At 39.5% G+C, this 23765-nt stretch overlaps 1 protein-coding gene across 1 annotated transcript in view; it reads left to right on the forward strand.

Annotated features, from left to right (window-relative positions):
- The window catches only part of cdk14 (cyclin-dependent kinase 14), a 365296-nt gene that overhangs the window by 147701 nt on the left and 193830 nt on the right, over positions 1–23765 (forward strand). Inside the window, 2 exon segments of the mRNA XM_048607904.1 lie at positions 10541–10635; positions 22399–22478. Coding sequence (XP_048463861.1) covers positions 10541–10635; positions 22399–22478 — 175 coding nt within the window.

The raw sequence follows: 23765 nt of genomic DNA on the forward strand, positions 1-23765 counted from the left end.
CCCAAATAATGAAAATTTGCAGAGGGTTGTGTTGTATTAAGAGCAGAATCTAAATTTGGAGGTTTGATTTTATTATATTACATCATTTGGTTCTCTTTCCATCAGCCACCTTTTATACTTTAACAAACATACTTAATACTAAAATGACAACCTTTTCCTGTGGTTTTCAGAGTGAAACAAGCTGCCTGTGGAAGTACATAGTTTACATCCAAGAGAAAGTTACAACACCGGGCCTGTTGCATTTTTTTGTGTAGGATCTATTTCAAGACAATTCCCACTCCCCTCTCTCTTCCTCTCTACCCTTTTGTTTTCTAAAGACATTTCTGCCTTTTGGGGAGTGATACTAAAAGAGACTATAACCCATAGATATCATTGTGACCATATCTCTAACACACTAAACAATTTGTATTCGTTATTGTACAGTGAGAAAACTGAGATGTGAATATTTAGGTTGAACCTGATACCATTCACAACTGACCTCTTGCGTGTGCACCCTTGGAACATTTTTATTTTTATTAGATATCAATTGTCAACATAAACGCTGTGAGTTTTTAAACTTGTGCCTAGACCTGAACATTGTAAATCGTTTGTCGTACACCACTGTTGCTCTGGTTGAGGTCCACCAATTCAGTGTAGATCAGGGATTTAATCCAGAATCATCATTGTCTAGATAGCTTAGTGCCAAGGCAGATAGTACACCTACAGTCTTATGTCTGGACAGTCCATTGCTGTTTTTTTCCTGTATAATAAATTTCTCTCACGTTAATTTGAATTTGACCAACTGACCATGTTCAAGAGCATTGATACGTTCATCTAGGAATTTACAGTTTGGAATATTTCAATGCGAAGTTCACTATCTGCCTCACTCTCTCCAAGCACTCTACAGTCTGTGTGCCTCTGCTTACTATGATCTATCTGCCTGTACCATTCACAAACAAAGCTTTTCACTGGATGTAGACACATGTGACAATAAATAAAATCAATCAGATCAAGCTGCAGTGTTGGTGCGACAAGAGGCTCTAATTCTGTGCTGTGGGGTAACTAGACCAGGGATTATGCACCAAATTTTGATTTGTTGACTATTGTGTATTAAATGGATGAGATAACAATAGAATTGATTTGTGTGTGTGTGTCTCCTGTGGTTGAATAGTTTGACATTCATTTTCCACTTAGCCACCTGTCAGTTTTGTCTCTCATCATAGCTGTCCAGTGATTAGGCTATGTGCTTCCAGCTAACTGGCAAGTAATATCTGAGGAGAAATAGGGGGGAAAAATTTAAGTTGTTAGCTTCAGTTGAATAGATTCCCAACTTATTAATAACCTGTTCAGGATGTGTACATTGTATGCAAGGAGAGGACTGAACATTTTGTGTTGCTGTAAAAGGGCAGTATCGTGGTCAACAGACATTTTCAGCTATAAATTGTAGGCAAAAGGTTAATGATGTCATACAAACTTGTTCAATAATAGCATGAGTCTACTTTTAGTGAAAGTTTAATAGAAAGAATGGAAAACTTACTTGGGTGTACAAATTGACTTTACAAGGAGTTACAAAATTAATGATAAACAAAACAAACTTAATATGCGTTAACGGTTGATCTTTTTTGTACTACTTTAGAATTTTTGTGTATAGTTCTAAAGGTTGAAGACTGAATTAAGGAGCTGTTAGTCAATCAAAAACTACATACAAAGTGGTGAACACTAGGTAGAGCAGCAAATTGAGAATTTTTTAAGAAAAGCTAATGGGAGGGAAAAGATGCTTATGAAAATAAAATTGTAAGAAATAAAAAAACAAATAGCAAGCGTTTCTTTCAGTAATGAATGTAAGTGTGGGACCCTTGGAGAATGCGGCTAGAGAATGGATAACTGGGAGTAGGAAATGGATAATAACTTAAAACAATATTTTGCATTGGTCTTTATGGCAGAGGACAGTAAAAAAAAAAAAAAAAAAAAATGCCAAAGAGAACTATAATCAAGGTGCTTGAAATTGTAAACTGAGTGTCCGAGAGGGAGTTGGGTGACAGATGTGCAGAGAAGAGAGTTGATGCAATTTGGTAAGAAGAACATTGAAAGTGTGTGAAATAGATGGTACAATTCTAAAGGAAGTGCAGGAAGAAAGGGGCATGGGTGTATGTGTGCACAGATTATTGAAGGTGGCAGAACAAATGGACAGAGCAGTATCCTTGGCTTGCTTAATGGGGCACTGAGTACAAGAGCAAGAAGATGACAGTGAGCTTGTACAACTCACTTTCTAGACCTAGGATTGTCTTGTGGATAGCATATTATAGGAAAGGTGAGAATGCATTGTAAAGAGCACAGAAGTAGTTCACTGTGTAGTGCACCACCTATTTTGGTGTCATCTGCAAACTTATTAACAATACCACCTATGTTCACATCCAAATAATTTATAGAAATGATGACAAGCAGTGGACCCAGCACTGATCCTTGTGGTACACCACTGGTCACAGGCCTCCACTCCGGATAAACGTCCCTCCATGACCAAACTCTCTCTCCTATCTTCAAGACCATGTTGTATCAAAATGGCTACCTCCCCTTGGATCCCATGTGATCTAATCTTACTAACCAGTCTACCATGTGAAACGTTGAATGCTTTACTGAAGTCCATATAGACAATGTCCATTGCTCTGCCTTCATCAACCTTCTTTGTCACTTCTTCAAAAAACTCAATCTAGTTAGTGAGATGTGATTTCCCACCGACAAAGCCATGCTGACTCTCCACAATCAGTCCTTGCCTTTCCAAATGCATGTAGATCCTGTCCCTCAGAATACCCTCCAACAACTTAGCCACTATTTGATGTCTGGCTCACCGATCTATAGTTCCTTGGCTTTTCCTTACAGCCTTTCTTAAATAATGACACTACATTAGCCAACTACCAGTCTTTCAGCACCTCATGTACTTTAAGTTTTTTATAACTGACGTGCTATAGGGACCACCTGAAAAGCATTCTGAAAGTGCAAATATCCTATGTCCATCAGTTTTCCCCTTTTATCAACTTTGTTAGTAATATCCTGAAAAAACCCAACGATTCCCATATGCAAATCTATGCCCAATCAGATGATTTTTATCCAAGTGTCCATTTGCCATGTTCTTTACACTAGATTCTAGTATTGGCCTACCATGAATGCAAGGCTAACAAGCTGCTGTTTCCTTTTTTTTTCTCTCGTGTCCTTTCTATAAGTAGCGGGGTGACATTTGCTAACTGCAGGATTGCTTTAGCTAGGACAAAGATGTATCCCCAAATTATTAGCCTGATCTTCCAGATTACCATTTCAATGATGCTACCAACTGAATTGGTAGAACTCTTGTAATATTGTACTGTCTTTATAGTACAAAAGATTGAACATAATCCATTTATGAATAACACGTTAAATAGGTACACATGTCTGGAAATGAAAAAGAAAATGTCTAGTGTGTAGCAGAAACATAGTTGACATTTCATCTGTAAATTGGGCCTGTATTTTCAGTGCTGAGAGAATTCCACGGCATATCCAGAATGGCGCATGGGCTCCAGATTTGGTATGTCTACATCTGATACAAACAATTTTTTAAGGGAATTTGAGGAAATGGGCCTGGGCTATGACTTCCACATGTGGCAGACCTAAAATCAGCTGGTCCAGTTAAATTGGGTATTAAGTTCAAACAAACTACATTTGTTGTGCAGGAAATGTCTTATCCTACAGTGTGAAAGTTCCAGGTTTTTAGAGACCAGTTATTAAAGGCTTGTAAAAGGTGTAAGAGGTTGGTAAAACTGTCAAGTCATTGAAATGGCCAGCTTGTTTAAAAAAGGAGAAACTATTTTGTGTCTGAGAGTCAAAATATTTGTTTAGCAATGTCATTTGCTGTCTGTTGATATAACCATAAACTGACTGCTTTCCTTGACGTGAGGCTGTAAATGTATTGCTTGATGGACATTTCAAAGAAATTGTTAAAGTATTAATTGAGTGAATCAGAGGGTGGTGGAGAGTCATCACAGTGAATTCTGGGAGATATCTCTACAGTCGCCACAACTGTACAGCAGGTCAGAGAATCTGGTGTCAAGGTGTTTATAGCCATAACACAAACATGACTGAGAGAAGGGTGGAACTGCTGCTCAGTGTTCCAGGATACAGAAGCTATAGGAGTGACAGGAGTACAAGTAAGTGAGGAGGGGATGTTGTCCTTTTTGATAAGGAAGGATATAACAGTGCTGAGAGAGGGTATTCTTAAGGGGTCATCAAATGAGGCCGTATGGTTAGAATGTAGAAACAAGGGAATGGTCACTCTGGGACTGTTATAGACCCCCAAATAGCCAGCAGGTACCAGTGGAGCAGATGTGTAGAGATTGCAGATACCTGTAGGAATAGCAGAGTAGCATTGGTTGGAGATTTTAATTTCTCCTGTATTGACAGGGCCACCCACAATGTAAAAAGCCCAGGCTGGGTGGAATTTGTCAAATGTGCCCAAGAAAGTTTCCTAAATCGATATATAGAGGGACCTCCTCTTAGGAAACCAGGTTGGGCAAGTGACTGAAATGTCAGTCAGAGAGCACTTTGGGTCCAGTGACCATAACACACTCAGTTTTAACATAATGGTGGAAAATGTTAGGACTGGTCCATAGGTTAAGGTGCTAAACTGGAGCAGGGCCAATTATGGGGCCATTAGGCAGGATCTAACAGCAGTCAATTGGGTGAGTCTGTTTGAAGGAAAAGGAATGACTGGCAAATGGGATGCTTTTAGAAGTGTGATATCAAGAGTCCAGGGACAGTGTGTCCCTGTTAGGGTGAAGAGGAAAAGCTGGCAGGTTTAGTGATCCCTGGCTGACGAGGGATATCGAGGCTCTGGTCAGGAAAAAGAAGGAGGCATACATTGGGATTAAGCTATCGGGTTTAAGTGAATCCCTAGGTGACTAGAAAAAGTTTAGGGGCACATCTAAGAGGAAATCAGAAGAGCGAAAAGAGGCTATAGGATGGATCTGGCAGATAAGGTTAAAGAGAATCCCAAGAGGTTCTATAGCTATATTAAGATTAAGAGGGTGGCTAGGGAGAGAATTTGTCCCTTCAGGATAAGCTTGGCAGTCTGTGTGGAGCCACAGGAGATATGGGAAATTTTTAATGAATATTTCTCCTCCGTGTTTATTAGGGAGAGAATCATGTGTGCCAAGGAAAGAAGGGAAACAAGTGGGGATATTTCGGACCACATGCGCGTTACCGCAGCCTTAGATCGCATTTAAGGGTGGATAAATCCCCTGGGCCTGATCATGTCCATCTTTGGCTGTTATGGGAGGCTAGGGATGAAATTGCAGAGGCCCTTGCAGAGATTTTTCCTTCATCTTTCGCCACCGGTGAAGTTCTGGAATGCTGGAGGGTAGCTAATGTTGTTCCATTGTCTAAGAAATGTAGCAAAGACAAGCCAGGGAACTACAGGCCAGTGAGCCTGACATCCATGGTAGGCAAGTAATTAGAATATTGAGGGACAGGATCAACCAACATTTGGATAGTAAAGGCCTGATTAGGGATAGTCGGCATGCATTTGTGCGTGGGAAGCCATGTCTGCCAAATTTTTTTTGAAGAGGTAACCAAGAGGATAGGTGAGGGTAGGGCAGTCAATATTGTCTATATGGACTTTTAAAAAGGCCTTTGACAAGGTCTCGCATGGCAGACTAATCGTGAAGGTTAAGTCACATGGGATCCAGGGAAAGCTGGCTGATTGGATTCAAAACTGGCTCGATGGTGAGAAGCAGAAGGTGATGGGTAAAGGTTGTTTCTCACATCGGAGGCCTGTGACTAGTGGTGCGCCAGAGGGGTCAGTGTTGGGGCCTTTGTTATTTGCTATTTACATACATGATCTGGATTTGAATATACAAGGCGTGATCAGTAAGTTTGCGGATGATACAAAATTAGGAAGTATCATTGATAGCGAGGAAGATTATTAAAAATTAGAGGAATCTTGATCAGATGGGGAAGTGGGCTGAGGATTGACAAATGAAAATCAATACAGATAAGTGAGGTGTTGCACTTTGGAAAGTCAAACCAAGGTAGGCCTTAGACAATAACTGGTAAGGCCCTGAGGAGTGTTGTGGAATAGATGGGCCTAGGCGTACAAGTACATAGTTCATTGAAAGCGGTGTCACAGGTAGACAGGGTGGTTAAGAAGGTATTTAGCATGCTCGCCTTCATCGGTCAAGGCATTGAGCGTAGGAGTTGGGACATTATGATATAATTGTACAAGTCGCTGGTGAATACCTCACTGTGTACAGTTTTGGTCACCACGTTACAGGAAAGGCATAGCAGAATGAGGGGTAACCTTATTGAGGACTAAAAAATCATGAGAGGCGTAGATATGATGAATGCATATAATCTTTTTCCCAGGGATGGGAAATTGAAAACTAGAGGGCGCAGGTTTAAGGTGAGAGGGCAAAGATTTAAGGAGGACCTGAGGGGCAACTTCATGCAGAGAGTGGTGCGTATATGGAATGGGTTGCCACAGAAAGTGGTTGAGGCAGGTACAAAAGCAACATTTTAAAAACATTTGGATAGGTACATGGATTGGAAGTGTTTTAGAGTGATATGGACCAAATGCGGGCAATTAGAACTAGCTGAGTGGGCACCATGAACCAAAGAGCTGGCTTTCATGGTGTATTACTCTGACTCTATGTATGGAGAGTTATGAATCCACAATTTTATAAGGGATTAAATACTTGAGCTTTTAGGTGTATTGAATGTATTATCATGAAAGTTAAAACCTATAGACACAATGAAGTCTATAATAGATGTCTTGAAATTTTTCCATTTTTGTTTTGCTTTATCTTGGTATAGCCCCTGAAAACTTAAAAGGATACAGCATTCAAACATAGACAGTGCTGATTGAAGTTAACTGAAATTTAAGGGGTAGGTGAGAACAGTTATGTGGTATAAGGAAATCATAGAACCACACAGCACAGAGGATGCTCTTTGGCCCATCGAGTCTGTGTCACTACAAATATACTACACTGGTCCCTCTTGCCTGCATAAGGCCCATAGCCAAGAAATGTCATGAAGCTTCAGGTGCTGCTTCAAAAAAAAACTTGAAGGGTGTGAAGTTTCCTGCCTCGACTAGCCTCCCAGGCAGCGCAGTCCAGGCCCTTACCACCCTGAATGAAAACGGTTTTCCTCAAATTCTGTCCGAATGATCAGTGAAGATGCATTCCGGTGAGAGAGGAAAATTTAAGTAGACAGATGAACAATCTGTAGGTGACTAGGAAGTTAGTATCAAATTGTAAGAAAAAAATTATTCCAACTCATGAAGATTATTGGCAAGTCAGAAGGTTGGACAGAATATTAAATGCAACAAGGAATGGCTGAAAGTATAATCATGGGAGAGATTAGAGAATGAGAGGAAGCTGATTAGAAAATTGAGAGCAGTGGCCCTCAATATGGATCTGGGGAAAATAGTGTAAAAATAAGAAAATAAACACAAAATCATTTTAGACTGGGACAAGGACCATGCCAGAAATAATTGTAAATCAAAAAGTAGTAGGGAAGGAGGAAATGAAAATTATTCAAATCACCCAAAGAGAGGGTCTGTTTAAATTATTATATCTAAAAGTTGAATCAGAGATAGTAGGAACTGCAGATGCTGGAGAATCCGAGACAACAAGGTGCAGGGCTGGATGAACACAGCAGGCCAAGCAGCATCATAGGAGCAGAGAGGCTGACGCTTTGGGCCCAGACCCTTCATCAGAAAAGCTGAAAGTCCCAATGTCCTGATGAACTTCATTCTAGGGTCTCAAAGCTGGTGAGGTAGGAGGTTCATTTGATATCAATTTTCTAAAATTCCCTAGATTCTGGAAAGGTCTCATCTGATTAGAAAATAACAAGCGTAACTTCTATTAAAGAAAGTAGGGACACAAAAGGATAATATCGGCAGATAGTTTTTCATGAGGAAGGTACTATTGTTACGACATGGGGACAGCAAGCTGAACCAATTTAGCCTCCTTATCCCTGGATTTGCAATGCAGCAAAATTAAAACATTCAGTGACCCTCAATCACTCATCTGTTCCTAACCAGACTTTACAATGAACATTAGATATCTGAAACCAAATTTGTAGCTTAAACAGAAATAAACAAACTATTTATTGTTAAGACTGTAACTTTAGCAGAACAAAGTTAACCAGCAAGGTAGTCTAATGTCTGTGCTTTAAACCCCGTCTCTTTTGTTCACAATTCCCACACTCTTTCTTAGATAGACATTGTTAAGGAATAAATTAAAAGAAAAAGAATTGTAATTTGCCAGTTCAACGGTTCTGCGATGCGAACCAGGCCTTTCAGAAATCCTTAGTTCACGGAATTATTCACAAGCAAATAAGCTGTACGTCTTGCTTAAATTTTAAAGTCACCAATTCATGCAAACAGTTTCCCAGCATGCATTGAGGAATAATCACTAATTCCTTCAACTGGGATTCTTTTCTCAAAATTTTCAATAACTTGAAAACTGGAGGATAACTATAGAGCAAACAAAACTCAGTCCAGCAGCTTTCATAGCCACACTGCCTTCTGCCTAACAAAAAACAGATGTGTATAGTTTTTCTTTTTGTTTCAACATTCTTTGACTGACTGGTCAGCACTGACCTGCCTTTGATGGCCCTTCTTGTATAGAAGCATCTGCTTATCCTTGAACATAATGCATCTTGGGTGCAGAAATCTCTACGGTGTTCTTAGGACAATAATTAACCTGCAATTAACCTTCTTGGCTGGTTCCCAGAAATCATTATCAGTTTGTTTGTCCTTCACACTCTTCTGTAAAAACACAAGCTGCTGCTTAAAGTCCAAAGGTTAACTCTCAACTTTAGCTCTGTTTCAAACCAAAAATGAAGAAAAACAGTAATGGGGTCAACACTGTAAACTATTATTAAAGAGGTCAAAATGGGACACTTGAATCCCACTGTAACATGATTTTGGTTTTGGTTTTGTGAAAGGAGTATCATATTTGACCAATTTACTGGAGTTCTTTATGGAAGTAACAAGCAACATGGCGGGCGGGGAGGGGGGAGAAAAAGGGAATTTGTGTATGTGATGTACTGAAGTTTCCAGAGAACACTTGACAAGGTGCTACATCAAAGGCTGTTACACAAAATTAGAACTCATTGTTTAGAGGTAACATTCTGAAATTGGTAAAGGATTTCCTGGCTGTCTGGAAACAGACAGACACGAATGGGTCATTTTCAGCTTGATAAGCTGTAACTAGTGGCCTGCCACAGAGATTAGTGCTGGTGCCTCAACTATTTATAATCTGTATGAATGACTTTTGTGAAAGGCTTGAAAGTGTGGTTGCTACATTTCTTGATAATTCAAGGATAGAATTCGAAGTTGTCAAAAGGACATAATCACTTTATATCCCTGTAGACTCTTTAAATGACTGGGCAAAAATGTGGCCAATGGAACATAATGTGGGAAACTGAACTAGTCCTCATTGTCAGTAAGAATCAAAACAGCATATGATTTAAATGAGAAATATTGAAGAGTTCTGTGATATAAAAGGCTTCTGGTACACTAATCACAATATTAGTATACAAGGTAAAATAACAGATTAGGAAGTCCAATATGATGATCATTGCAAGCAAAATGAGCTATAACAATAAGGATGCTTTGTTACATTTGTACAGGGTAATGGTATGATCGCACCAGAAGTACTATGTACAGTTTTGGTCTCCTTATTTCAGAAGGGAAATAACTTCTTTAGAAGGGGTTCTGAGGGGTTCACTTGACAATTGCTGGTACTTTTGGATCAATTTGAGGGAAGGTTGGGCAGCTTGAGCCTGTAGTCATTGGCGTCCAGAAAAGTGAGGCAATCCTATTGAAACATATCAGAACCTGAGAGGAATGGCAGAGTGGATGTTGAAAGGATATTTGCCCTTTGTGAGGGAGAGAGAAAACAATGGAATACAGCTTAAAAGAAAGAGTGGTGATTGGGGGCCATAAATTGGCATCAGTTTGCACCATGTTGACATGGCTAATAAAGGGCTACTGGGGTCGGATGAGAGCATAGGGTATGAGAGGCCATTGGGTGTGGCTCATGGTATTAGTTGGAATGTATGGGGATGCATTGTGGGGAGCTGAGATTGAGAGTGTGGTGGGGGCTACATGACACAATCATTAAGAAATCAAATAGAGCCAAGTCCCAGAGACCAGACGGCGATGTTTAGCTGCCTTTAGTCCATTTAGAGGATCCCTGGGCCTGATTATAGCTGCTACCAGAATCGCCACCTTTAACCCCCAACCTGCACCTTTCCAGTATCTTCTGCTTCCACTTCAGATTTCTATCATTCATAATTGACCTAGTGTCAATTTTAGAAAGAACTGAAATTGTCACAGTTATGCGAGGTAACAATGTTATTCTTTCTATTTTTATGCAGTTCAGATTGCTACTTTTATCTTGATTAATGATGTCACCACTAAGTGTGAATTATTTTGGTAGATTTTGAAGTAATTCTGAAGTATAAAATTGTTAAACTTCTGAAACTTAAAACTGTTTATTCAAATCTATTCCCTTTCTTCCCCTTTTAGCCAACAAGCCCTAAATTTGGAAAAGCTGACTCCTATGAAAAATTAGAAAAACTGGGGGAAGGGTCCTATGCCACAGTGTATAAAGGAAAAAGCAAGTAAGTGTTTTGACTTTGTATGAGCATTTGGTTGAATTGTATTCTAGGTATCAACTGTCAATTGACAACAATTTTGACTTTGAGTCAAGCTGTTTGATGTTCACATCTCCATCTGTGCCCAGGCTGACATTTGGTGTGATACTGAGTGTGTTGCACTGTTGAAAAATATTGTCTTATCAGCAAGGCATTAAACCAAGGACTCATGGTGCCCTTGACTGAATGTAAAATGCCAGGGTGCACTCTTTTGAAAAACAGAGAACTTGTTACTAGTGTTCTGGCTAATATTTATTGCTGAATTAACATAACTAAGCTTGGTTTACTGTTGGCTGTGGGATATTAATGTTTCCAAAATGACTACTGTTTTCCTAGATGACAACAAATACTGTACCTTTAAAAGTTGCACATTTGACAGCATTTGGGGTACCTGATCTCTCTAAAGTGTTATATTAATATGAAATACTAATGCTACATATATGTATCCCTATCTTTACCACCTCTCCTACTTGCTCTGTCAATTGTGTGCATTCCCTGTGTTGCTTGCATACATGATATCGTCTTATCCTCCTCATCTGAAAAATAGTTTAACTAATTGTCATTTGTTGGGAAATGTTGGAATTTATACATCTGAAGTAATGTAGTGTAAAGCTAATTTATTTGTGATCTGAAACTAATGTTTGTTATATCACAACAAACATTGTGAAATATGGTAACGTATTGTAGAAGGACAAAGAGCTTCCTGATGTCACAGTGACCGAGTGGTTAGCACTGCTGCCTCACATTGCCACGAGCCCAGGTTCTATTCCAGCCTTGGGCGAATGTCCGAATGAAGTTTGCATTTTTTTTTTTTTTGCATGGTTTGCATGGGTTTCCAAAGGGTGCTCTGGCTTCCTTCCACAGTCCAAACGTGGATTGGTCATGCTAAATCGCCCCATAGTGTCCAGGGATATGCAATCTGGATGGATTAGCAGGGAAAGGGTAAGGAGACGGTCTGGGTGGGATGCTGTTCAGAGTGTTGGAGTGGATTTGATGGACCGAATGGCCTCCTTCCACACTCTCTAGGAAGTCTAATTCAAATTTCAAATAATTGAATGAACCTGCATTTATAAGAATATTGTGCATTAGAAGCATTAAATATATAAATTGGTTAGGTTGCAAAATAAATTTAAGACACTGAAGGACTTCAACATATGCAAATATTGCTCAGAATACAAAATAGGGCCATTTATAAAGGAAATGCTGTTTTTTTTTGATGAAAGGTATGCATATTGATAAACCCTGGTTCAGCTAGTAGCAACTTGCCTCACGATCTGAATGTTCAATCCAGTTCTGGATATGTGTGTTCAGAATTTGTTTAAATACCCGAGGATTGATCCAGTTCTTTGTTTGAGGTGTTGCTTTTTGGATGAGATGCTAAAATGAGAACTGCTTTGTCTGCTCGGACATAACAAAAGCTCCATGAACAATATTTTTAAGGGGAGAAAGCGTTTTCCCCAACCATCCTGGCCACCATTTATCCCTCAACCAATACCTAAAACTTATTTGGCTATCATCTGTGTTTGGGGACCTTATGTGCAAATTGACTGATGTGTTGTTTACAAGAATGGCTACATTTAAAAGGCACTTTGGCTGTAAAGTGCTTTGAGATGTCCTGAGGTTGTGGAAGACACTATTACAAAGACAAGTGTGTTTCATTTCCTCTTCACAGATGTTGTTGAGTTGGTTGTCTGTTGCCAGCATTTTCCATTCTGGTTTAAAATTGATCTTTTAAGCCCGAGTCAAAAAGATGGTTGAACCTTTTGTTTAGTATTATTTTAGTTTAGCAGTTTTTACAGTTTCACCCAATTTTCAGACTTCAGTTGCAGTGTAGCTTATTTGCATTACACTCATTAAACATCAACATCTAAGATGAGAGGGAAAAGAACGTATAATTGATGAAACAAAGTCCAATAATTTATCCACATTAATTGAACAAGTTTATTGTAGCGTGTCACTTCAATTCTGCACTGTATCTGGTTGTTTTTTAATAACCAATGAGCACCCGGATAGAAAGAAAATAAACACCCAGGATACTATACAGGCAGTCCCTGGGTTGCAAATTGGTTCCGTTCTCAAGTGCGTTCGCAAGTGGATTTGGACGCAACCCGGAACACAATACAAACCAACGTGAAAAACCCATTCGTAAATATATTTAGATGTTTGCATGTCGTCGGATTTTTAAAATTACAGCCCCGTATAGGACTGCGTTCACAAACGCAAGCACTCCCAAGTCGCAAGTTTTTAACTCGGGGACCCCTAGTTATCAATTCTCTTCCATTGAAATAAAAATGACTTTTCAGTCACAATGAAAATGAATAGCTAACTAACCAGGAGATTTTAATTTCCTTTCTCTAGAATGGGAACTACATAGTTTTCACAATACAGATAAAGGAGAATTTGTCCTGAACTTGCTTGATTGATATTTTTCCACTCTGTCCAGCAAAGAATGAAGAAATTCCAAATTTGGTTCATAGAAATGAAGTAGGGCAAAGTTACAATTGGAGATCATCCAGCTAACTATGATCATAACTTAGCTCAGCTTGAAGTGAGCCGGAACGAAACTAGAAGGTGTTGAGGTTGAAAATGCACAACTGTTCAAGACCTAATTTTAGTGACATTAATAGGAAGTCCGTGCGAATGGATGGGAACAAGGAAATCCAGAATGAAGCCGTTTTGGACGGCATTCAGGGAAAGAAGGTTAGGCAGGCTACAAATATGCATATTCCTTTTTTGAGGAAAAGAGGAGAGAAACGAAACTTATTTGCCCTGGATAATGACAGAAATGTAGTTCGAAATGAAACAGGAAAAAGAGACTTGTGTCAAAGGCGAGGAGCAAGATTGTTAATAACCTTTAAGAATGTGCAAAGTACAGCAGAGGTTGGAAAAAGTTAACATGAAAAATGGAGAGGTTATGGGAAAAGATTAACAGGCGATGATGATGCATGGATATTTTTCACTTTAGTCTGGGAAGTAGTTTTCTCCCAAAGATCATCTGAGTCCATTTCCCTCTCCAAAAGTTACATATGACTGTCAGGAATGCAGCAAGTTTGTAAAGGTAGTGGATTTTATGAAAGGTGGCAGTGCCATTGGCCATGATGAGGATTGTTATGGTTTTGATTGCTATGGATAGATTAGTGAAGTGGGAAGAAAAGTAGTAGATGGAATCCAATGAAAAGTGTGAAGTGCTGAACTTTGGAAGGACTAACATGGAAACTTAGATTTTAAATACCTGCCTGAAAAAAAATTCCCTAAATGTGAGATTAGGGTGAAACCAGCACTGATCTAGCAGGCTGTGTGACTGTCTGTCTGTTTGAATGTGATCCATTTTCTGTGATCCAGTGATTCAAACATAAATCTCCTGGTGGTTAAGCTTCACCTGGAGTACTGGAGAGGGTTCTGAGTACCGTACTTCAGAAAAGATGGAAAGACCATTGGTTACTGTGGGCAATTCAGATGGGCAGTAAGTGCTGGCCCTTTGATTGCATCTGAAAAAGGTGATTCATCCAGAGTTCATATGAATGAACAGCCTCAGCTACGAGGGAATATTGGGGATTTTATCCTTGGAGCAAGCAAAATATGGCACAGTAGAGCTTCAAGGAGTGGGGAGAAAATTCCTTCAGAAATTAGGTCAGTCAGTAAAGATCATGAATTCAAAATGATGGGTGTAAAATTATCTACAAGACAGATGAGCTAGTTCTTTTCCTTGAACATTCTAGATCTGGAATATGATCATCTGAAAAGTTACTGGCAATCTATCCTATAAATTGTTTTGAAAGGACAGGTATGGAAGGTGAGGAATTGTAAGATTATGAATGGGGGGAGAAAAGGCAGGGATTTGGGACTGATTGCAGCTACTCTGAGAGCTAACGTAAGACAAATGGCTAACTTCTGCACTGGAAGCTTTTGAGATTACTGAAGCAATCTAGTATTTCTGATCCATTCTGAGATAATTGATTGTTCTTATCATATTCTTAAACCAGCATCGACTGTAATTTTTTTCGATGCTACATCATGGTCATGGTTTATACTCCCTTTACACACAGCTATCGCTAAGACCTTGAAAATGAAGGAATGTTGAATAATAGCAGCAACCGTAATGTTCTAAGTTACTGTAGCAGCATGAATGAAAATATACGTCCTTTGATTTCTCTGGCATTAAATGTCAAAGTCTGTAAAGTAGAGGCCGTAATTAAGGGGCCAACCAAGTGTCACAATTGTTACAGTTAATGATAGGCACATTGAAGATTTAGGAGCTGAAGAAACATGAAAAATTACATTGGCAATTTATGCACTACTGAGATTTGTAAGGAATTTTGTTATAAATGTATGTGTAGCAAATTGTGAAGATGCTACCTTTTCTCCCCTCTTTGGTATTAAATATACATAAAAATTCTAGTTACGACAGTAAAGATAAACAAAACAGCATCTCCCTAGATACATCAGGCAACTTTTTTAAAATTCACTCATAACACCTGGGTATTGCTGGCTGGGCCAGCATTTATTGCCAGTCCTTAGTTTGTCCTTAAGGTGGTGAAGAGCTGCCTTCTCAAACAGCCTCTATCCACGTGCTGCAGCTAGACTTTCAATGCTCTTAGGAAGGGAATTCCTGGATTTTGACCTAAACAACAATGAAGAAACAGTGATAAATCCCAAGTCAAGATGTGAGTGGCTTGGAGGGGAACTTGCATGGAATGATATTCCCATGTATGTGCTACCCTTGCCCTTCAAGACAGAAGCGGCCATGGGTTTGGAAAGCGCTGTTGAAAGGATCTTTGGTGAATTTCTGCAGTACATCTTGTAGAAAATACACACTGTTGCCACTGAGCTTCAGTGGTGAAGGGAGTGGATATTTGTGGATGTGACGCCAGTCAAGTGGGCTGCTCTGTCCTGAATGATGTCAAGTTTCTTGTGTTGTTGGAGCTGCACTCATCCAGGCAAGTGGGGAGCATTCCATCGCATTCCTGACTTGTGCCTTGTAAATGGTGGACAGGCTTTGTGCGGGGGACAACCTTACTCGCTGCAGTATTCCTAGCCTCTGGCCTGCTCTTGTAGCCACTGTTTATATGGTGAGTCCTGTTGAGTTTCTGGTCAATGGTAACCCCAGGATGTTGATAGTCGGGGATTCAGTGATGGGAATATCATTTAAATGTGAAATGGCAGTGGTTAGATTGTCTCTTACGGGAGATGGTCATAGCCTGGCATTTGAGTGGCACAAATATTACTTGCCACTTGTCAGCCCAAGCCTGGATATTGTCTAGATCTTGTTGCATTCGAACATGGATTGCTTCAGTTTCTGATGAGTCTTGAAAGGTGCTGAACATTGTGCAAACATCCCCACTTTTTACTTTTATGTTGGAGGAAAGGTCATTGATGGAGAAGCTGAAGATGGTGGACATAAGATATTACCTTGAGGAACTCCTGCAAAGATGTCCTGGAGCTGAGATGACTCACCTCCAACAACCACAACCATCTTCCTATGTGCCAGGTATGATGCTGACCAGCAGAGACTTTTTCTCTGATACTCATTGATTCCAGTTTTGCAAGGGCTCCATGAAGCTACACTTGGTTGAATGCAGCCTTGATGTCAAGGACTATTGCTCTCCCGTTACCTCTTTAATTCAGCTCTTTTGTCTATGTTTGAACCAAAGCTGTAACATGGTCAAGAACTGAGTGGCCCTGGCAGAATGCAAACTGGGCATCGCTGAGTAGGTGTTGCTTGATAGCACTGTTGATCCGTTCCATCACTTTACTGATGATCGAGAGTAGACTGATGGGGTTGTAATTGGCTGGGTTGGATTTGTCCTGCTTTTTTATGTGCAGGATGTACTTGGGCAATATTCCACATTATCGACTAGATGGCTGTTTTGTAACTGTACTGGAATAGCTTGGCTAGGGGAGCAGCAAGTTCTGCAGCACAAGTCTTCAGTACGATTGCTGGAATGTTGTCAGGGCCTCTAGCCTTTTGCAATATCCAGTGTCTCCAACCTTTTCTTGATGTCACGTGGATTGAATCCAGTTAGCTGAAGACTGGTATCTGTACTGCTGAGGACCATCAGAGATGGATCATTCACTTGGCACTTGTCACTGAAGATTGCTAATATAATTGAAATTCAAGAATATAGTGTTCATGAGAGTAAAATGCTTTGTTTTTGGATACTCTTTATTATTTCCAGATTGTTATTTATAATTTACAAACTATGTTTTTAACTATGCCAGGCACTGATACAAGTTTAAACCAAATGATAAATAATATCCCGTAACTAATTCATTGAGGCACAAATTGTCTTCATACAAACAAGACCCCTAACTATTCGTTTGCGTCGAACTCCCTTGCTGACCTTTTATGCCCAACAGAGCTGCTGTGGCTGAAGCTGACAATTATTTCCCCCCTCCCCCCAACTTGCCCCTCCAATTTTTGACCGTTTTGATTCAGCTGACTGACTGAATAATGCCAGCCTTTTCTGCATCTCCCTCTAAAATGTCTGGTCACTTGTGACCAAGGCCTTTTCCATCTAGGTGTTTGTGAAAATATGCATCAATAACATGGTCTTGATGACTGCTTGGTTGAAGGATGATGGTTTGTCTGGCATCCATCTCTGGGGAGCTTATTCCCTTCAAACAAATGTTGGATTTATCTTTGATCTATCTTTTGATCTCCTCCACAATCCATGTTCTCTATCAACTTTACTGTCTTGAATTTCTTGAACACATTTAACAAATTCCTCCCCATCCAAGTCCTTAACTTTACAGCAGTCCCAGTCTCTCTTTGGAAAGTTAAAATTTGCTACAATTTCCTCAGTAGTCTGAGGCTGGCAACCTCGGTGTCAGTTAATTCTGAAATTAGCTTTTGCTCACATATCCACATGATCTTTCTCCACCTTTTGCCAACTTCATAATATAGCTGACTCTGTCCAAGTCATAGCACATCTGCTATTGAGCCCTTTCATTGATGCATTTCTTTAAGCTCTAGGTTTGATATTGTCAACATGTGCTTGACCAGTCTTCCACGTTCTATCCTATTTGATCTTTGAGGTCATCATAAAGTGTTTTCCCTATACTCTGACTATCACCAAGTTCTGTTTGGCTATTGCTTTTGTATATGTAAGCCTTGATTTTCAATTCTGAGGGATAGATTAATCAAGACCAGTTTTGTTAAGAGTGGACCGTGTCTGACCAAATTGAATTTTCTGAAGAGATAACCAGATGTGTAGATGAGCAGTGCATTTGATGGTCTACTTGGACTCCAGCAAGGCTTTAGATAAGGTCCCACGTGGGTGACTGATACTGAAGGCACAAGCTCATGGAATCTAAAGAAATTTGTCCAATTGGATCCACAGTTGGCTATTTTTGTGGCTGGAAGCCTGTGTCCAGTAGGGTTCCACGGGGCTTGGTGTTTGGGTCCTTGCTGTTTGAGATATATATGATTTAGAATTGAATGTTGGTGGGTTGGTCAGTAAGTTTGTGGATGATATGAAAATTGGAGTGGTAAGTAGTGAGAAGGATAGCCTTGGATTACAGGAGGGGTCAGATGGGCTGGTCAGAGGCAAATGGAATTTGACCCAAATAAATTTGAGATGAGGCACTTGGGCAGGACAAACAAGGCAAAGGAATACATGAATGATACAATTCTGGGAACCCAATAGTCAGCGAGCAAATATGTAGAGAAATCTCAGATATACATAAGAATGATAGGAGTGTAATAGGGGATTGGAACTGCCATAATGTTAAGGACTTGGATGGGGAGGAATTTGAGTGTTTAAAACTCTTTTTTTTGTTTTTTGTAGAATTAAAGAGATGGACTAGTCTTTTTTTGAATTTTAACTGTGGTGTAAGTGTTTTTGGACCAATCGAATCACATCTGAACACAGCGCCTTCTGCTTGCTGTTTTAAAACTTTTTTAAAACATAAAATTTAAGGTCTAGGCTATCTCCACAATATACTTAGGGGGTATTGTCTAGCCGTAAAAGTATACATGTCCACTAGTCCCTTGAAGTAGAAGGAAAAATAGACAAAGTTGTTGAGAAGACATATAGGAATACTTGACTTTAATAGCTGAAGCATAAAGTTTAAGAGCAGGGAGGTGATGCTGGAAATGCATAAACAGCTGATTGAGCTAGAGTATTGGGTGCAATTCTGGAATCCACATCATAGGAAAGATGTGATTGCACTGTAGAGGGTTCAGAGATTTACCAGGATGTTGCCTGGACTGGACAGTTTTAGTTCTGGAGAGATTGGACAGATTGGGGTGGTTTTTGTTGAAGCAGAGGAGACGGAGTGGGGGCTGGAAGACCTGATTTCAATGTATAAAATTGAGAGATGTAGACAGGCTAGATAGGAAGGACCTTTTTCCACTTGATAGATGGATTAATGACCAGGGGACATATTTTAAGATGAGGGGCAGGAGGTTCATAGGAGCTGTGAGGAAGATTTTTTTTTCCCATTTAGAGGCTAGTGCGAATGTGGAACTCATTGCCAGTAAGGATGGTAGAGGCAGAAATCCTCCTAACGTTTATGAAGTATTTAGATGTACACTTGCAATGTCAAGGCTTTCAAGTTATTAGTATGGCTCACCCATAGGGTGGTATTTTTGCAATCTTTCCAGCCTTACAACCATCTAAGGTATTTGACTTTCCCTAATTTCTGTGGTACCTATCCATTTAACTTTTTGCTTCGCACTATTCCTGGCCTGAAACAGTCCTCCTTAGGTGCAATAGGAATTTACTTGTACTTCTTTCAACATCTAGTACTGTACCCATTTTACATAATGTGATCTCTGCCAAACATTGGTTGATATCTTGTAGAGCATCACTGTTTAGCCTTCAAAGTTGGCCCCAAACTCCAATTGTCCGTCTCTTTAATTCTTTGGCTCGCTCCATCCTTAGCCTTCTACATGTGCCAATAAAATTTCAGTGTGAGCTTAAACAGCATTTTGTTGTCCAACTGGGTATGTTACTGCCTTCTAGACTGTCAACCATGTCAGGCCATAACCACCGCCACCTTTCTTTTGTAGATGGTAGCTGTTGATTCTATTGTTTTGATTTTATACCTCCTCTAGAGTCATCTTTTGTTTCTTTTACTTGTCCCAATGCCATCTCCGTTTTACTCCATTATTCCTTTCGTTATTGAATGTCTCCTGTCTTCCACTTTATCAGAGACTTTTTCATTTTTCTTCTCCTCCGCATAATTTTTCCTACCTCTGTTTTAATGTCCCTGACGGCTAAGTTTGATAACTTGGTCAACTAGGGATTGAACTTTGGGAGCCTTATGGTTCCGTTTCATACTTGTCTTTTCTACCATGTTATAGAATGGTGGGGCTGAGATTTTTAATTTCACTGTGGCTTCAGTAATGGTTGATATGGTGCCATTGTTTGGAATCAATAATGACTTTTTGTATAAATAACTGGCTAAACTGCAGCACAGGATTTCCTGAAAATGTCTGGACCTTGAGCTTCTTGTAATCTCATTTTATTTTCCTCAAAAAAAATTCTGCTATGTCAGCAATCAACGGTAGACACTCAAACAGTATAGTGAAGTTAGAGATATAAAAAAAATAAATTGCTACCTACACTGCAATTTTTGTTGTAGTGTCTGATATCTTCATTTTGTTCACAGGCTGGAAAATTGTAGGTTGGTACCTGTTTAAACAAAGAATCATGGCACTGAATGTCAGTGATATGTTTCTGTTTTTTCTGTGCTATTCTAAAAACCATTTGCTACTCTATAATTTATAATCTGAACTTCTCAGTAGGAGAAGCTTCAAACTGCAATAACTGGAGAATTCTGAAATTCCTCCTGCTGATAAACATTGCAATGGACTCAAATATCTGACTGATGTACATGAGCTGCAGTCACTATTTTACATCTGCATAAACAGTATTAACTCATTTTTAGCATACCGCCTTCTGCCAGCTGATTCATGGTTTTAGCAGAAGGAGCTTTTAAAATGAGCTGTTGGTGAGGGTGTCATGTTATGGGCAGGGTGCCAGCTCACTTTAACCAACAATGATGACGGTGAAATAAATAAAATGCTGGATAGACTTTATTCTTTCACCATCCATCGTTTGTACCTTGAGTGTTCATAATATTATCGCTGGTCAGCAATTCAATTTAAAAAAAAACTTCTGGTGGTCCGATTTTCCGTTCTGCAACTATAAAAAGTCATTTACAAAAGGGCCTAATCTTGGTGTAAGCCCAGTCCAAAAGGAAAATGAATGTACTTTTCAGGCTCCTTTTGCAAGCTCACTGTTTGGTGTAGTTCATCCCTTCAAGAGCTTGCTCAAATTTATTTACTTTCATGCAATGTGGGTGCTATTGTCTGGGCTATCACTTAGTCACTGTTGAGAAGGTGGTGGTGAGCTGCTGCCTTGAACTGCTGCAGTCTGTTTGATGTAGACCCACAGTGCCCTTAGAGAAGGAATTCCAGGATTCTGACCTGGTGATGGTGAAGGAATGGTGATCTATTTCCAAGTCAGGGTGGTGAGTAGCTTGCAGGGCGTCTTGTACGTAGGGGTGTTCCCATGTATCTGCTACCCTTGTCCTTCGAGATGGAAGTGGTTGTGGGTTTAAAAGGGGCTGTCTAAGGATCTTTGTTGAATTTGTGCAATGCATGTTATAGATGTACTGCTGCTGACTGTATTGTCAGTGGTGGAGGGAATAAATGTTTATGGATATGTTTAGTCCAGTCAATTTTGGTACAGTAACCCCCAGGATGTTGTCAGTGGGGGATTCATTAATAATGATTCCATTGAAAATGAAGGGGTAACTGTTAGATTTTCTCTTGTTGGATATGGTCATTACCTGGCACTTGTGTAGTATGAATGTTACTTGTCACTTTTCAGGCTAAACCTGGCTATTAACCAGGTCTTGTTGCATTTGTCGTGGTCTGCTTCAATATCTGAGAACTTGTGAATGGTGCTGAACATTATGCAAACATCAGCAGACGTTGCCATTTCTGACCTTTCTGATGATGAGGTCCTGCTACAAATTGAGCTGGGGTTCAGACATCATGAGCCAATACTTCTGCAGTGGAAGGTCCCAGGCTAAGGCTTTTCCTAAAAAAAAAAAAAACAGGAGCCTGATGAAACCCCACCATCACTCTATGGTTGTTCTAAAGTGTTTTGAGAAGCTCTCCAGTTAATGGAAGGTATCTTGATACTGAATTTGAGCAAGAGCTTCTAAGAAATTGTTTAAATGTAATTCATGTATTTTGAGAAAAGTACAGGAGAGTGAGAAGTGGTTGTGCACAATTGGATACTTCATTACATTAACTTTCAAGTGGCCGACAAGTTTGCTGATTAAAAAGAGTGATCAGTTGATCACTCCAAGCATTTCACTAACTGGACTATTTTTATAGTGGAAGTTGTGAATGCCATATACTCTGAATTTGAACTGGATATTGCTTAGACCATTGTTAGAACAAAAGGAACAAGCCCCATGTGTTTCGGGGATCTCCACTCCAGATAGAAAGGTGACCCATTTGTTAATGTCAGATTGAGATCCTCTACTACGATTGAAACTTGTTTCCACCAATATTTGCCCTTTGTATAAACAGCTGTATGTTAATTTATGTTTTAACAATGTTTGAGAATAGAACAAAAAAAAAGCATCTCAAGAAAGCATGGCTATTTGAAAATTCTGAAATATTTTATTTTTAGCAATAAGTATCCTCTTACTAAAGGTATTTGTTTTGGTTGACTATCTGATACTAATATTTTCTTCTTACATCAGGGTTCATGGGAAGTTGGTAGCTTTAAAGGTCATCAGGCTACAAGAAGAGGAAGGAACCCCATTCACAGCAATCCGAGAAGGTAACATTTTACTATAGTATACACCTATTTTCCTGGAGATAAAAGAACGTAAAATGCCACACGTGATACGTGCTATCGTGCAGTTTTTGTGTCTGCGTTCCTTTGGGGCCTTACCCTTTTCTATCAGTGTATCTGGCTGCAAATTTACAATTAAACCTTGGAGGTTTTGACCAACTCTGATTCTGGCCTGTTAGACTCCCTTGATTTTAATTACAACATCACTGGCAGCCATGCTGTTAGCTGGCTTGGCCCTAAACCTTGGAATTACCTTCCCAAACCACATTGTCTTTATCACACTCTTCTTTTTAAGATGACCCTTAAAACTCACCTCTTATGACATCTTTGTGCATCTTTCCAAGTGTTTCCTCTTGATACCAAGTTTCAAAAGATGCAAAAAAATGTTTTTATTAATTTGTGCTTGAAGTACGTTGAAACATTCAACTCTGTTAAATACCCTTTATATGTGTAGTATTGTACAAAGGCAGTCTTAACATCAGAATCTTGTGTTGTGCAGTTCTGTTCCTAATTCTGTCACTTGATTACTGATTCAACCATGGTTTGGGTAAATATGCATTAGGATGTAATGTTTTGGCGTGATCAATGAAGTTTTGTTGCAAGTAATGCCATAGGACTAGAAAGTAGGGGTAGGGAGTGTGGTGTCATGGTGCAATTTATTTTGAAGCACCATTTAAAGTATTGAGCTTGCATAAATGATTCCCAAATTGCACCATTTCAACGTATTCCATTTATAGTATCATTAATGATTCATGATGATTACTTATGTTTATTGCAAATAGCTATGATAACTAAAGATAAATTTAAGTTAGCACAACTTACAGTTTAATTCTATTTAGAATTTAAATTTTATGTTGAACAAATATTTTGCTCTGTGATCATTCTGATAAATATAGACACTCCTACTTTAAGTCGATAAAATGTGGAGCTGGAGGAGCACGAAGTCCTGATGAAGAGTCCAGATCCGAAACGTCAACTTTCCTGCTCCTCAAATGCTGCCTGACCTGTACTCCTCCAGCTCCACATTTTATCGACTCTAACTTCCAGCATCTACAGTCTTTACTATCTGCCACTCATACTTTAAGTTCTGTCACCTGACTTTCATACCTGAGACCTCTGGACTAAAATGTGTTTTTTAAAACAAAGATAAATGTTGATATAAAGTTGATGCCAGCATTGCTTGCCTATGACTGAAGCAAGTCCAGGAGGTCATGTAGACCACAGTAAATCGTCTGAATTGAAATGTCCCCTTTTTCTAAAACTTTGAAACCA

This window comes from Rhincodon typus, chromosome 2, assembly GCF_021869965.1.
Source record: "Rhincodon typus isolate 14 chromosome 2, sRhiTyp1.1, whole genome shotgun sequence".
NCBI classification, from domain to species: Eukaryota; Metazoa; Chordata; class Chondrichthyes; order Orectolobiformes; family Rhincodontidae; genus Rhincodon; species Rhincodon typus.